Source organism: Barbatula barbatula (assembly GCF_947034865.1).
Source record: "Barbatula barbatula genome assembly, chromosome: 15".
Lineage (NCBI taxonomy): Eukaryota > Metazoa > Chordata > Actinopteri > Cypriniformes > Nemacheilidae > Barbatula > Barbatula barbatula.
This window is the reverse complement of record NC_136778.1, coordinates 19,850,939-19,867,547: the sequence shown is the minus strand read 5'-3', so window position 1 is coordinate 19,867,547 and position 16,609 is coordinate 19,850,939. Positions and strand designations below refer to the sequence as shown.

Genomic DNA, 16,609 nt, shown 5'->3' with positions numbered 1-16,609 from the left:
ATGTTTGCAAATGGCTGGTCAGTATGAGTAATGTTGTAATCGTTCAAGATTATATGTTTCTTAAATTCACACTTCTGAATAGTTTAAATTCCTAGGCTTACTGGATATGTTGTTTACAATTTGCTTCGTGCCATATGCTGTATGTGCTTTCTGTTATATAGATGTATAAGATGCTAAATGTGTGTTGTGTGTGTTTCTGTGCCTCAGAATGTGATTGTCCAGAGGAGAATTGTGACATACACACAGGAGAGTGTCTGCCAGAAGCATCAAAAATCAGCGAGTGTAATATTGGTAAGTTCAATAAGTCGGCGCTGGTGGTCCAGTGGGCTGTTCACAGACATGTTGTTCAAGTCCTGGCTTGTGGTACTTGTCCACATCCTGTTCCCCTCTTTCTCCTGTCTCACTCTCCACTCTCTTATAATACATGCTATAAAGGCCAAAAAGATTAAAAACAAGTTTATATTAAACTTATTGGGAGAAAATGATCTGATTCAGGAGAATGATGTTTTCAGGTCAATCAGTAGATCATTTGTATTGTGATATATGCATTTGTGTATTGACAGGAAAACTGAATATCAAATAGCAAGACATGCAGTGTAAAGTCTGGTCTCTCTAGTCTCTCATTCCAGCTTATTATAGTCAAGAACCACATACTTAGACAAAACAGTTTTTAGTTGTTGTTTAAGGGTAAATAAATCAGAATTTCTAATCATAGAATAAAAATTTTCTTAACAAGAAATAGCACTTAAGCTATTGTGCAGAATGCATGAGACATTATATATTGCAAACATTCCGGGAGGTATATGGTGCTATGGACATGCACAATTAGACAAATTATAAAATTTAGGCGGGACATATAGGAACCTTAATACCTTAGACTAATATTATGAATAGTGTAATGTAGGCTGTTTAAAAGCAACAACATAAACAAACATTACTGCGCATGCACTCTTTTGGGCCCAAATATAACTTTCTATTCTGCAGAGAATAGTCCCTGTAGATTATTTCTAATAACAAGCAAGTAAATAACATTAGCTAGCAAGTTAAAATATGTCTTGCCAGTATGTTGGGGGGTTCACAGTAAGAACCGTTACTTGTTTATGTAATAACATTTACATTACATTAATGCATTTGGTGGACACTTTTATCCAAATCCACTTTCATTGCATTATACTATACATTTGTTTCTGAGTGTATGCAATCCCTAAGATCGAACCCTCGACCCTGGCGTTGATAGTCTCATGCTTTAACCACTTTTTAGTAAAAGGAATATACAATAAAATTATTTCATTTTCTTTATTTAAAACAATCATTATACAATAAAATAGAAATATGAATTAAAATTTAATTTAATTTAAATCGTTATAATATTAGCCACTTTCCATACCAATCAACAAACACAGAGACCGGAAGTTAACTCCTGGCCAGGCACGTGCAAAACTGTCAATACTAGGAAGAGTATAGTGAGATATTTTGTCGAACCCTAAATGTTACCTTCACATCTTCTTTAGCAACGTTGCAGAAAATCAATGGAAATCTATTAAAAATAACCCCTTTTCCATCTCCCCAGACTGTGACGCCTGTATCTGGAGTCTGATCGGAGATATTCGTCAGTCCAACAAAACCCTGGATCAGGTTAGGAACATCGTGTTGAATATTTCTACAGGAGCTGCTGCCAATGACAGATTGAAATACTACAACTACACTGCACACGGACTACAGGTAACAACACTCAAAACACCCATAAACGTTTGGGAACTGCAACAATGTATTCATAGTTTTCCAGTGACGTTATGCCCTTAGGGAAAGCTTCCCCTGGAGGGTAAAACAGTGCAATCCTCACTGTCCTGAAGAGAGTGATCTCTTCTTGTCACGCTCTGAGAGAGAGAGAGAGACCCAAGTGCAGGTGGAACATAAAAGTTTATTAAGGACAAAGTCAAATGAGGGTCACACTCGAGCCAAGCTCGGAGATAATAAATACGGAGGTAGTCGAGAAGGCTGGGGTCGGTCGATCCGCGAACAGAATCCAGTGGGGCAATGACAGTTCAGATGATGGACAGGCAATCGTCAAGCGAGGGGCGAACTTTATCATAGGGGAGAAGCAACTCGTAAACAGGCAGGCAGGAGTAAAACACGAGGGGACAGTCCAAGTAGATCTAACCAGCAATCACCAACTCTGATGCGCACACACTGGACAGAAGACAAGGTTAGTACATAATAGATTCAAAATGACAAGACGTACCATGGTACAAAGGCTAGGCGATCAGCATAAATTGCAAAACACACTGGCAAGGAACAGAACGACGTAAGCAATTATAACAGTCAGAAATTAGCGAGCAAAGAGAGAACAGGTGTGCAAGAGAGCGAAATGACAGAGTGGTAGTAGCTGTGCGTGAGCGCACGTAAAAGAGTGTAAAACGAAAGACTGAGCGAGGATTAGACCAGAGTCCTGACACTTCTATTTTGCCAAAATTCTGTATAGTTATTGTACAATATGATTCAATAGCTGATGAGGAGAGGTTTACGAGAAGCTTCTACAGAATCCCATCCAAGAAAGAAAACTCAGAAAGGGGCATTTTATGGAACTACGCCATAAAACATGCTTCCGTCCCTGGAGAGGACAAACAATGGCAGCCGTCAAAGGACATTGAACACATTGAACACTTCATAGAAAGTATATAAATCACTAATTATGTCTTAAAAAAATATTGATCCGGTGGAGAATCCTTAATAAGTATAAGTCAAGCTCGGGCAGAGACCTTGTGGTTGTAACACAAATACAATAGTGTGTGCTTTATATGGATAGGTAGTGCCGTTTTTTGAGACAGAATGAAAAAAACTATCAAAAGGACTCAGACACAGAAAAGACAAGGAAACTTTCAAACAACAGTTGATGTTAATGGTTTTGTTACAGGCTCAGTTTGTAGGTTGGAGGAATAAATCTGAAGTGATGAGATTTGAAACGAGGCAGGTGGAGGATAAAACACATGAGATGCTTACTGACGTGGAGCAACTTCATAGAGAGGTACCTGCACAGATTCCTGCACTTCCTGATTTTATTCTTTTGTAACACAGCGTCATTCTACTACCTCTTTTCATACCGAGTTTAATAAAAAAATTATTCAACAACTGTAATTCTGACAAGATGACACCTTTCTATTGTCCATCAATTCTTCATGTAGCCTCCCTCTTTCATGCAGCCCTGTTAGCATTATGGTAAACAATTAGCAATGAGATTTTGCTGTATCGGTGTGGTGTTGAGCTGATGTTTGATGTGTTGTTTTGTCAGGAAGAAGCTGTGAAGCTTTTGGGAGAGCGTGTGGATCAAGGGACACTTGAAAGCTCTACTCTCGCCAAGATGCTCAGTTCTAACCTCTCATCTCTTAACATCCTCTTAGAGGGTAAAATGAGACAACTCTCCCATTTGTACATTCACTACCTATACAATATAAACCATTGACTCAATCTGAAACAAGGAGCCAGTCCTCCTATGCCTGTGATGTCTTATATTTATAACAACTACATTCCCTTAATAAAGACATGTTATTTCAGACATGATAAGGGATTGGGAGTTGTACAGTGTCCATCAGGAGTTAGATCCAGAGGTACAGAGGCAGAAAACGATAGAGGCTGAACGGATCTTGGGTTGGATGAGAAATCTAACCCTTTCACCTAAAGAACCACTTGCTAAAGATGAGTCCAAGGAGGCCAGTGAATGTGAGTGTTTGTGTCTGGCAAACTGAATTGTGCTTTTTTGTGTGTTGTCATACTCCGACTCTAACACCCTTAATGTGTGTGAGTGTAGTGCTTCGCCGTGTGCGTCAACTGGAGAAAACGTTACTGACAACACAGGGCCGTCTGTCACCTGTGCGGGAGGTGTTGGGTCGATTCACTTCAAGACTCTTCCGAGCTCAGGATCTCCTCAACAAGGCTGACGATGCTGTGCAGCAGACACTAAATAAATACAAGAACAATCAGCTTAAACTACAGAGGAGACAGGTAACTTCCAACACATACACATAGGATGCCATATAAATAAATTATAAAAGAATTTTCATATTGGTGTAAACTAATCCCAACTCAGAATGCCAACTCAGAACCTCACCACACTGCATTTTATCTACAACACTTCAGACTTTCTGCTGTCCACATACTGTATGTGCTACTCAAAGATATAAAGAGCTTTAGAATCTTTTTATTGAATTAACTGGTTTCTGACTGGGAACCACAATCACATGCTGGTTTCCTGTTTACTTGATAGAATTACTAAAGCTAATCGCATAGGCACACTCTTCTATTTTAAGTTCAGCGACATTAGCAGATGAGTTTTCAATATTGCTCTTGGAAATCAACCCTTGTGAGGAGATCAACCTCTGTAAAGAACTAACATCTGCCTAATTTCCCCAAAGCTCCAATCACATTAGACTTGAGCATGCAAAGTAATCCACATTGTAGGGCTTCTGTCTAAATAGTAAAACATGTTCACACTGTTTTTCACATTGTTTATGTATAGCATTTATTGCACAACACCAAATAAATACCAAACGCAATACCCATATGTGCTGTATGTTCATATAAGTAAGCTGCGTTATGCTGTGGCGTCTATGTACGCATATATAATATCACAGCTGTTTGATGTCTGAAGATCGACATGTTGGATACCTGATATCATTTACAGTATTTCCAAAGTTCACAAATATGTAGACACTCTTTCTTTGTGATTTCGTGTTAAAGAAACCTATTACTTTCTTTAATTCAGGCACAGCAGCAGCGTTTTAGAGACACGTACGAAGCAGTTAATCAAACTATTGTTACTGCTGAAGAAATCATGTCTGAGGCAAACTTGACCATGAATGAGGTGGAAGATATAGTGACGGTAAAGAAAATGTTTCTCAACTTATGATCCCTTCTAAATGAACGTTTACTATGTTACCAGTGTTTACTGTATTTATACTGTTTGTAGCATGTGAGAAAACAGCATGCTGAAATAGATGGGGCCAGGGTGTTGTTGGAGAGAAAGACAGATGAACTGTCCCAGTCAGACAGAGATCTAGTGCTGAAGGCTGAGAATCATGCGGATGATCTACAGCGACATGCTGAAGAACTTCAGTAGTGAGTTTCATTCAACTTCATCTTCCAAAATAGTGAAGACTAATATTTGTGGCATTTGACATTCAGAAAAGTGATGAAGGGCAATCCAGTTTTTCAAACCCACTTATCCTCTGCTGGAATTCATCTTAATTGTAAACAAATTGCTTTCAGCTTAAAGGTGCTGTGTGTAATATTTAGGATATTTTGACGGAAATGCAATATAATACATAACTACTGTGTGTCTTCAGAGGATTTCAGAAGACCTTACATAATAAAGCGTTATGTTTTATTACCTTGGCTTAGAATGAGCTATTTCTATCTACAGACACAGCGGGTACACTTAAACGGAATTGACCATGTTGTTTCTACGGTGTCCCTAAACGGACAAAATGCTCTGCACAGAGCGTTTCTTAAATATGTTATCTCCTTCAGCAAATAGGCCAAAACGTGACAACATACTTTTCTTGTGTCAGCCATCATAGTGCTTTAAAGGGGATGGGTGAGCGGTTGGTTGCAATTCACAACCACACCCCTAGATACCGCATGACGGTATGCAGTAACATGTTTAAAATGTACTCTCAAATCTCTTTCAGTAATCTAAGGGGAAGTGATGCTAATGGACACGTGCAAAAAGCCTTGAGCGCCTTGAATGTGTATGACAATATCGTCAAATACATTGATGATGCCAACATCACTGGACTGACAACGCTCAACATTTCCAGCAGGACTCATGACGTAAGGGCCTATACTCTGTGCTTTCATTAGTGTGGTTTATTATTATATTATTATTAACTTATGGGTGGGGATTTTTAACAAATGTTAATTGCAATGTCCTCTGTGCTTGTTCAAAGCAAAGCATTAGTTAAATTATAATTCAGATCATGTGGAGAGGTGATATATTGTATATTTGTTTGCAAAAAAGTAGGTAATACTTAATGTAAAGATCACATGCAAGCACCCACTCCCCTGTGTACACATCAAGTTTATGATTTTATTTAGACATAGCAGGATATAAAAAAGAACCAAGGCTTAATATTTCTATTTTTCAAAAAAGGGTACTGGGCAGGTCCATGGTATACAGTAGTAATAATATAAAAATACTAAAACCATGTTATTAATTGATTACCATTTAACACGTTATGATAATATTATCATTGCCCACATGGTTGTGTGTTCATGGTTTTTCTATGCTCAGTGACTGGGGCACCACAAGGTTTGTCGCAAAAGTGTGTGGGCCCTTAGAATCGTCCTAACTTTACCCAGCACAGAATTTTGTAATTTCCTTTCTGGTGTTTTTCCACAGGCTGTCGATGAATTGAAATCTCAATTGACATTCATGCCTCAGAGTGACAATGTGTTTAAAGAGGCTTCATCCTTACGCTCTGAACAGATAGGTAATGCAGAGATCGGTCATTTCAGACTTTGTACTGCTGGATGTATAACATTTCTTTTTGAAGCTTTGACTTCTAATGCAGACTGTTTCTTTTCTTTTGCAGAAGTTGAATCTACAGTCCTCGACAATAAGAAATACATAGAAGAGACAAATGATATGATGGAGAGCTCCACTAAAAAACTAGCTAAGATCATTAATGACATCAATGCAATTCAGCAAGGCAAGAAAAACGAATGGTCTCTGCATGATCGGTTTACATTTTACTTGGTTTATGGGTGACAACCAGAGGTTAAGCTTGCAAAACATGTTTCCCATCAGCTAGACATTCAAAGGCCGGAAGTATTCTATAATGACCTTTTACTCATGGTCAATGTAGAATCCATATTTTGTATTTTAATGATATTGAACACAAAATCATAAGGCAGGTAGATGTGGTCAAAGTACAGGCAGCGGTGAAAAAACAAGAAGACTATCCAGTGTAAACATTTAAATAATCCTTACAGACATTCGACTAAAACACTCACTGACACAAGATGGTTAGGTTAAACGTGCATGTTACTGATTCCCCATAAAGTCATCTGAAATTCCCTTTTTGGAATTGTTAAACCTTTTCCTTATTTAGATAACATTTTTGTTTATAAAATGTGTGTTTCAGATCGAACTCCGAAGCGTCTACAGTTTACTCAGGAGGTGGCTGAGGAAACTCTAAACCGCTCAGCTTTAGTATTGGACCTTTTTAAACCGATTTCAGATAAAGTAAGGGAGTGGAACGACAATATGGAGAAGGAGGTGTACTCCGCCACAGCTTTTGACCGCAGCGTTCTGTCTGCAGGAGATGCGGGTATGGTAGCGTTCTCACTTCCACACACTGATAAAAACTGTATGAAAAGTTTGTAAATACAGTATATTCATACTGCATGTGCATACTCGGTCTTCTAAGATTAGCAATCTAAGATTTTGCTTGTGATTTGATTAGCTAGTTGGCTCATTTATACATAATGTATTGGTTTTATGTTTAATCATTGTAAACCCAAATGCTCTAATTAAATAGACTATAGAGTCGTGTAAACTTAAAAAAATGATAATAGCTCAAATATATTTTTTATACGGTATGGGGGGGTTGGCATTAGGAGTATATATTTTACATGTATGTGATTTATTGCAGTGGTTCCCATGGGGGCCGGGACCCCTAGAGGGGGTACGAGGGCTTTACAAGGGGGTATTGTCAGCTGTGATTCCCAACATTATAATTCCAACCGCCCGCTTACGATATTGGCATTTGTCACTCTTAAAGTGACCAGTTCTGTCATGATTCCGCTATCATGTCATGTTTATTCTTGGTCTTGCAGCGGAGTCATGGCATAGCCTTAGGTTTTGTGTGAGAAAGACATGGCTTTGTTTTGATTCTGACATGCCATGTGCTTTCTCGTGTCTCGTCAGTGTTTCCCGCCCTTTTGTCTCGTTAGCCTTCCCATTAGTGTTTCAGTACCCGCACCTGCCCCTTAGTAATTATCCTGTGTTTGTTACCCTATTTAATGCCCTCTTGTCTATTGTCTTGTGCTCGTTCGTTGTACTTGTTAGCTTGTATGCCGTTCTTGTGCCTTGTACCCGTGAAACCAATAGTCAAGTCTAGTCTTAGTGTTTTGTAGTAGTCTTTTGTATTAGTTAGTCTTTGTGAGTGTTAGTTCTAGTCTGTTTTAGTTAAGTCCTCCTTCGGTTATTGTGTACTGTCTTTTTACCCCCTCGTGGGTTTTTGTTTTCTGTTTATATTAAAGTCTATTTGTTAACCCCTTCATCCCCGCTGCCTGCGCTTGGGTTCTTCCTTCCACGATCCCTGACAGAACGAACGAGCCAGAACCGAACCCAGCAGGCAGCTATGGACAGTAACCAGCGCCACCTGAGATCTCGGCAAGCCCACCTCCTTTTCGGAATGCATCAGAGGGACTCCAGTGTGCTAGAGTATGCCCGGGACTTCCTGTTAGAGGCAGTGGAGACAGAGTTCAACGAGAAGGAGCTCAAGCTCATTTTTAACAGCGGCCTCGTTGAACCCCTCACCGCCAGGGAGACCCAGCTGCTGGAGCCTCTGGGGTTCCAGGATATGGTGAACTTCCTGGTCAACCGGGACGACTCCAGACCCTCACCTCCAGGTGGATCCCCCACACTGTCTTCAATCCCGGAGGGATGTACCCTGGGTATGATCACACTGGGGAGTTCAGCAACACCCGTCTCGTCACCTCCAGCTAGCATTCGTGGTAGGCGCGGACGGAGGGAGTCGTGGGACTCGCCGTCCGACTCTTCCAGCACGGAGGCAGCCGGGTCCCCCACCCCTTTGCTGCCGGCCACATGTTCTGTGGGTCGGTCCAAGAAGAAGAAGCCTCGGAGGGGGCAACCGCCCAGTCCTGCTCTGGCGCAGGCGTCGAGTCCGGTGGTCCCGAGTCCGGTGGTCCCGAGTCCGGTGGTCCCGAGTCCGGTGGTCCCGAGTCCGGTGGTCCCGAGTCCGGTGGTCCGAGTCCGGTGGTCCCGAGTCCGGTGGTCCCGAGTCCGGTGGTCCCGAGTCCGGTGGTCCCCGAGTCCGGTGGTCCCGAGTCCGGTGGTCCCGAGTCCGGTGGTCCCGAGTCCGGTGGTCCGAGTCCGGTGGTCCCGAGTCCGGTGGTCCCGAGGTCCGGTGGTCCCGCCTGCACCCACTCCAGTGTCAAGTCATGTTCCCCAGCGCGCCTTCCAGCCGGCGTTCAAGTCATGTTCCCCAGCCGGCCCTCCAGCCGGCGTCAAGTCATGTTCCCCAGCCGGCCCTCCAGCCGGCGTCAAGTCATGTTCCCCAGCCGGCCCTCCAGCCGGCGTCAAGTCATGTTCCCCAGCCGGCCCTCCAGCCGGCGTCAAGTCCTGCCCCTGCCGGCCTTCCAGCCGGCGTCAAGTCCTGCCCTGCCGGCCTTCCTGCCGGCGTCAAGTCCTGCCCTGCCGGCCTTCCTGCCGGCGTCAAGTCCTGCCCTGCCGGCCTTCCTGCCGGCGTCAAGTCCTGCCCTGCCGGCCTTCCTGCCGGCGTCAAGTCCTGCCCTGCCGGCCTTCCTGCCGGCGTCAAGTCCTGCCCTGCCGGGGACTTTGCGCTCTCGAGCGCCGCCCCCCAGGGTGTCCCCTGGGACTCCGCGCTTCCGAGCGCCAGGGACAAGAACTGTTCCCCCATGTCCCACTCCCTTTGGACTTCCCCCCATGAACTCGGGTGTTCCCCCCATGGACTCTAGTCAACCCCCCATGAACTTTGTTGTTCCCCCTCCCCCCCCTCCCTTGTTTGTTATTTTTATTATGTCACCCCAACCCTTTTGTTATATACTCTTGTCTGCCCCTAATCTTGTTTACAATGTTTTGCTTTGTCTTGTCGTTGTCCCAGTCTGCCCTGTCTTGTCAGTCTACCCCTTGATGAACACCTGGAGGTGTTCATTTAAGGGGGGGCTTATGTCATGATTCCGCTATCATGTCATGTTATTCTTGGTCTTGCAGCGGAGTCATGGCATAGCCTTAGGTTTTGTGTGAGAAAGACATGGCTTTGTTTTGATTCTGACATGCCATGTGCTTTCTCGTGTCTCGTCAGTGTTTCCCGCCCTTTTGTCTCGTTAGCCTTCCATTAGTGTTTCAGTACCCGCACCTGCCCCTTAGTAATTATCCTGTGTTTGTTACCCTATTTAATGCCCTCTTGTCTATTGTCTTGTGCTCGTTCGTTGTACTTGTTAGCTTGTATGCCGTTCTTGTGCCTTGTACCCGTGAAACCAATAGTCAAGTCTAGTCTTAGTGTTTTGTAGTAGTCCTTTTGTATTAGTTAGTCTTTGTGAGTGTTAGTTCTAGTCTGTTTTAGTTAAGTCCTCCTTCGGTTATTGTGTACTGTCTTTTTACCCCCTCGTGGGTTTTTGTTTTCTGTTTATATTAAAGTCTATTTGTTAACCCCTTCATCCCCGCTGCCTGCGCTTGGGTTCTTCCTTCCACGATCCCTGACAAGTTCCTTATTCAGGATTTTCAGTAAAATATAACACATTTCCAAGTACTGCTATTACGTTTCGAAATAAAGTCCTGTAAGTTCTCTCTTTATTACTACTATTATTATTATTGTTATTATTATTATAACATTATTAAAAATCAAATAAATTATAAAAAGAAATGATATTTCAGTATTTTGCTTTTATAACTTTTACTTGTACTTTCTCTGCATGTACAAATTAAATCATATTGATCAATCCATTCAAACCAATATTATTCAATAAATAATTTGTGATTTTGCAGGTAAAGGACGTTTCATGAGAGTTTCTTTAAGTGTGTTATAAATGGGGGCCCTGGCAAAAAAAGTTTGGGAACCACTGATTTACTGTGTGATTATCTATCTATACGTGATTGTCTGATTTATGTGTTTTTTCGGTAGTAAGAAAGACTAGTTAATGATTTAGAAGAGTTTACAATATTTTTGCCCTGGGAAATATGGATAGGTATAAGTGATATTAACGAAATACGATTACCTTAAACATTTTCAGGTTTACAGTATGTAGATGAGGGTTACTCTAACCCTGTTTGTTAAACACACATTTATGAAAGGCATAGTTCATCCAAAAATAATCTGTCGTGAATTACTCACTAGTTCTTCCATTTTGGACGAATGCTTGTAACCGAACAGTTCTTGGACCCCATTGACTACCATAGTTGGAAATATTACAATGGTAGTCAAAATTGCCCCAGAACTGTTTGGTTTGCCTTTATTTGAACCTTCAACGCATATACACTCAGACCCAATTTGTGGGCAGGGAAATGTACTTCTGTGCAACATTATATTGTCATTCATGACCAGTGAACCCCAGCGCATAAGCAATTGGCAGAACCAACTGTCTAGTCTCCTATAATTTATTAAATGGACAAATACCATCAGTTTTTTCATCAGATTGTCTGTTGGTTTTATAAGGCAATCTGAAGGACTTTAAAGAGTGTTTCTGATGTATTCCTTTTTTCTGTATATCTTGATGTGTTTAGTGAAAGACTTCACAGAGATTGTTCCCGAACTACTCCATCAGCTGCATGTGGTTGAAGAGAAAAGACCTGTAAATAACGTCTCCTCAAATATATTGAAAATTCGAGAACTTATCGCTCAAGCACGCAACGTGGCCAAAAAGGTACATCACAGACTTTGAAAAAATATCTCTTGCCCATTCCAATAGAGTAAAGAAATAGGAAAAATGCTTCTCGAACAACCCCAGAGAAAGTGGGCAGTAACTGTTTATTTAACAAAATAAAATCCAAAAGTTTTCAACTCAAGAAATTTGTATGATTGCAGGTGCAAGTGTCCATGAAGTTTGATGGGCAGTCTGCTGTGGTGCTTCATCCCCAGACCAATGTAGATGAGCTGAAGACTGTCACATCTATTAGTTTCTATATCAGAGTTGATCCAGACAAAGACCCCATTGAGGACCGCTTTCTACTCTACTTGGGAGACAAGCAAGTAAGTGGGAGAAATGCTCAACCTTGTGTGAAGTACTGAGGGTGAAGTAAAGGGCATACAGTGAACGCTCTAAAAACAGCTGTGTTAAAAACAACACATTTTGTGTTCACATTAATGCGTTGTCCTTAACTCTGTGTTATTTGGGACAACACGTTTTGTTTGACTTTTAACACTCTTGTAAATGTGTTAAATAGGATGACACAATGTGTAAAAATGAACACATCCATTTTAAGAGTGAATAAAGAATATACTATAATATTTTGCTAAAAATACTGTAACATTATAGGGTTACAGCAAATTTAGCCAAAATTGATAATACATTTATTTATAAATCGCCATTAAAAGCTTTTGCCTGAAGTTATTCGTACTATTGTTCCATAAAATCAAAAACGATTATTATTTAATGTTATTATGGGTTCTAATGCGTTTTATTCTTTTGTCTCGTTGCATCGCAGCACGTCCAGTGTAGATACAGTGTAAGCTATTTACTGTACATTTATCACAGAAACATTTTACAGAATACAGAATGAGAACAGAGCTAACAAAAACAAATATTCAGAGTCTGTCTGGTCTGACTTTAGGACACAGGAAATGAGAGCGAGAGCGAGAAAATAGCAGTAAACACAATAGACACAGTGAAGACTTGCCAGCAAAAACTTCAAACACAGGCATTCAAGAGAGGGAATACGAAAGAAGACACACAGTGAAGGAGGAGGATTAGTTGTAAACAGAAAACTTATTGAAAGAACCCTTCAAGAACAAGGGACTGTTCACTTTAAACATTACATTGACTTTATAAAGACGATAATGCTGTGGATGCCTGTTATCTCCTGAACTATGGCAACTGAATTCCTCAACTCAATTTAATCATTGAAACCATGGTACAGTTGTGTCATGAATATGCACAGAAAACACTCCATTGCTTATCTTCATTTGTGTGTGTGTGTTTCTGTGTAGGGTAAAAAGGACTACATGGGAGTAGCCATAAAGAATGATAATCTAGTGTACATGTACAATCTTGGAGGAGAAGATGTGGAGATTCCCCTCAGCTCAAAGCCAGTCAGCTCCTGGCCTCCTGTCTTCAACCTAGTTAAAGTGGAGAGGTAAAACTGCAGACACGATTGTTGTATGTTAATTGTCTGATAGGTGGTGTTATTTATAAACTACACACATCGCCACACCAGCTGAACTACAGGACAACACAATTTGACATACTACAGTATATCCTTGAAACAAAACAAAGTCATATTTTAATGCATTAAAGTTTCATTTGGCTGTTGACTTTTGATTGAAACCCTTTTGATGGTTGTGCTAGGTTGGGTCGGCATGGCAAAGTGTTCCTTACGGTTCCAAGTCAAGATACCACAGCAGAGCAGAAGTTTATCCAGAAAGGAAAGGCAGATGGGACAGACTCCCTGTTTGACCTTGACCCCAAAGACACCGTCTTTGTCGTGGGAGGAGTGCCCCCTTATGTTCAGGTGCTTTTCTCCTTTATTCTGTATATTCCTCCATCTCCAGGCATGTTTTGTAGCAAAGTTGAACAGTGTGCTGACTTTGTCCAGCCATAATACTGTACATATGAGTGTATTTATTATTCAGTTTTTGTTGTTTGGAAATAACAAAACTTCACGTACTTTCAGCTTCCTCCGGCTTTGAGCTTGGCTCCTTTTGTTGGCTGCATAGAATTAGAAGCGTTGAACAGTGATCTCATCAGTTTGTACAACTTTAAGGAACTTCACAAAATGAATGTCGTGGCATCTGTGCCTTGTCCCAGGTAAAGAAATGTTTATTGGTTCCATGTTAAGCTAAAATGTTGCCTTCACAGAATGGTGTAGGGTTTGAAATGGTAAATATGAATATTAATGAATGGTGGGTAGAATTTCCCCAGAACTATAGCCTATAGCTGCGTCTGAAATCACTCACTCAGCGAATGCTAAACAGTCCACTATATGGGGAAGAAGTGAATGAAAATGCGTGAACAATTTCGGACGTAATATATCCTGCGTCTGGTAGTACTGTAGTGGACCTTCGTTATAACGCTTATATTACACCTGTGTGGCTTTATGGATTGTTTTGTAAAATGGTAAATCTTTACATAATTTGTCACGTTTATGGTATTAGGTTTTAACAAAGCCTATTACATTTATCACGTTAAAAAAAAGACTTAATATATTTAAAACAAAACACTCCTATATATAACATTTATTCAATCAGTTTATTCTCAAAAAGTAGAAAATAACTGTCAATAAGAACAAACAAGTGTATAAATGTACATTTGTGCCATTAATGGTCACTCTCCTCCAGCTGATTCGTGTTGTCGGATATACACTCACAATCTGAAGGCATTGTGGGTAAAAAGTAGTGAACAAATGTAGGGAATGAGTTGTTTACTCAGAATTCGGACAAACAAATGGCGGACATCCCGATACAGTGCACTATATAGGAGATAGGGGGCGAATTCAGACAGAGCTTATGTTTGATAATTTTCCTTTCTTACATTAACAGATTTGAAAAGATTGTGCTTCAGTGAGGTGAAAGATGGCACTTAACTGTTTTATGATCTGCTAACACATTAAAATATATATTTTAGGCACAAGTTGGCTTTCTCTCAGAGTCGTGTGGCAAGTTATTTGTTTGATGGCACTGGTTTCGCTTTAATCAACAACATCGAGAGAAGAGGCAAAATTGGCGTTGTCACTCGATTTGATATAGAAGTGCGAACTGTAGCAAACAATGGCATTCTCTTCCTTATGGTCAATGGGGTAAGTATGTGTTTTTAAAATCTTATTCTTTAATGATTCTAAAGCCTAAACATCGCAAGTGTGGATGTACTTAATGGCTGAATTTGTGATGGGCTTTCTCAGGCTAATTTCTTTGTGTTGGATATGAAAAACGGATTTCTCCGTCTGATGTACGACTTTGGCTTTACCAATGGCCCTGTCATCATGGAAAGTAATTTAAGCAAACTCCAGATCAACGATGCCAGATATCACGAGGTAACGTTTATCTTTGGACCACTTCTTAGACTTCCCTCAACTCTTGTTTTTATATGTGCATTTGTAATGTTGTGTTTATGAAGTAATACAAATGATCAAATTAATACGCATTGCGCTTGGCATTTCTTGTTCAGGTGTCTGTAATTTATCATCATTCAAAGAAAATCATTCTACTAGTGGACAAAAGTCATGTGAAGTCCATGGAAAATGAGAAAAAATCTTTTCCATTCTCTGATATCTTTATCGGAGGAGCTCCTTCAAGCATTCTGCTTTCTAGGTGAGAATTCTCAAGATGAGGCCTTTGTTTTAGTAACTTCTTGAAGGTTGTACACAGATTAGTTAGAAAGGCTGATCCCATAGCAATGCTTTGCTTGTATTATGAAATGCCTATTTACAGTATGTAAACACTCCACAGGCCAGAGCTGTCACCCCTGACGGGGTTGAAGGGATGTGTGAAGGGCTTCCAGTTTCAGAAAAAGGACTTCAACCTCCTTGAGGAGCTTGGAACCATCGGCATCAGCAGTGGATGCCCAGAAGAATCATTTGTATGTAGCAAATCTGCTTTTTTATGTTTATTGCTACTTGGATTAAAGGACAGGGCCAAAAGCACTTTACTGGAGCTGTACTAAACTTTTGCAGGCTAAACTGCAAAATAATAAACTGCAATTTTACTTCTTCTTTAGGATGTAAAAACTGCTGGCACAGATAACAAACTTATAAAATTCTTAATCTCTGTAAATAACAGACACAATTTTGGGTGTAGCCTGTGATCATATTCTTTCTTTACCCAAACATAATGCTTGGAGGTGCATTCATTTTTAGCTTTCACAGTTTGGGTCATTGTTTTTCACAAAACTCCAGGTAGCATATTCATATTCATTTATTTTAATTTTAATAACTTGTACAAGCAAACTATATACTGTAATACATTGCAATGTTTGTAATTGTATAAACTGTAGGAAAAACTTCTGAATTTTCTCTTCTGAACAAAGTCCAAGCTTTACAAAACTTAAGCATAATAAAAATATCAGCAGCTAATAATGGCAAACCTGAATGAACTACCATCATGGGCATATTTATAGATTTCCTAAAAAGGATAATATATTTGAAATATTGGTGATTTTACATTTATGCTAATAACACATCAACCTTGTGTGATATAGTTTTAACTTTTTGTGTAGAATCCCTGCTTTGATCCTTGCTTTGAACATTAATTATGCAATATCACTCATTTATTAGGGCGATATGTTTTATTCTATTTTTTATTCTATTTCTTTTTTATCTTATTTGCATATCAGCATGAGACACAGTTTTTAAGTTAAGATTATTTTTATTTCTAAGGACTTACAGTAAGAACCGAAAACCTGTTGTCCTCTTTTATTTCCAGATGTCCCGTAAGGCATATTTCACAGGTGAAGGCTACCTGGGGTCTACAGATAAAATCTCACCGTTCCAATCCTTTGAGGGAGGACTAAACTTCCGAACACTACAGTCCAATGGACTCCTCTTCTACCATAAGGATGGGGTACAGTCCTTTTTCATGTCATACACTAGCCTATCAGAGATAGAAACAGGGCAGGGAAAAACCATGAAACCAGGACTAAAAGACATGAAAAAAACACACATAACCCTTAAACTTTTTTTCAACTACAATAAGGGAGG

At 40.3% G+C, this 16,609-nt stretch overlaps 1 protein-coding gene across 1 annotated transcript in view; it reads left to right on the top strand.

Annotated features, from left to right (window-relative positions):
- Positions 1-16,609, top strand: part of lama4 (laminin, alpha 4) — a 42,617-nt gene that overhangs the window by 13,775 nt on the left and 12,233 nt on the right. The window contains exons 8-29 of the mRNA XM_079475270.1: positions 208-291; positions 1,571-1,722; positions 2,915-3,025; positions 3,290-3,401; positions 3,553-3,717; positions 3,806-3,999; positions 4,760-4,876; positions 4,964-5,112; positions 5,685-5,826; positions 6,395-6,485; positions 6,588-6,704; positions 7,140-7,325; positions 11,486-11,625; positions 11,787-11,951; positions 12,909-13,054; positions 13,267-13,429; positions 13,592-13,725; positions 14,542-14,713; positions 14,816-14,947; positions 15,082-15,224; positions 15,363-15,492; positions 16,335-16,472. Coding sequence (XP_079331396.1) covers positions 208-291; positions 1,571-1,722; positions 2,915-3,025; positions 3,290-3,401; positions 3,553-3,717; positions 3,806-3,999; positions 4,760-4,876; positions 4,964-5,112; positions 5,685-5,826; positions 6,395-6,485; positions 6,588-6,704; positions 7,140-7,325; positions 11,486-11,625; positions 11,787-11,951; positions 12,909-13,054; positions 13,267-13,429; positions 13,592-13,725; positions 14,542-14,713; positions 14,816-14,947; positions 15,082-15,224; positions 15,363-15,492; positions 16,335-16,472 — 3,083 coding nt within the window. The remainder of the gene's footprint in view (positions 1-207; positions 292-1,570; positions 1,723-2,914; positions 3,026-3,289; positions 3,402-3,552; positions 3,718-3,805; positions 4,000-4,759; positions 4,877-4,963; positions 5,113-5,684; positions 5,827-6,394; positions 6,486-6,587; positions 6,705-7,139; positions 7,326-11,485; positions 11,626-11,786; positions 11,952-12,908; positions 13,055-13,266; positions 13,430-13,591; positions 13,726-14,541; positions 14,714-14,815; positions 14,948-15,081; positions 15,225-15,362; positions 15,493-16,334; positions 16,473-16,609) is intronic.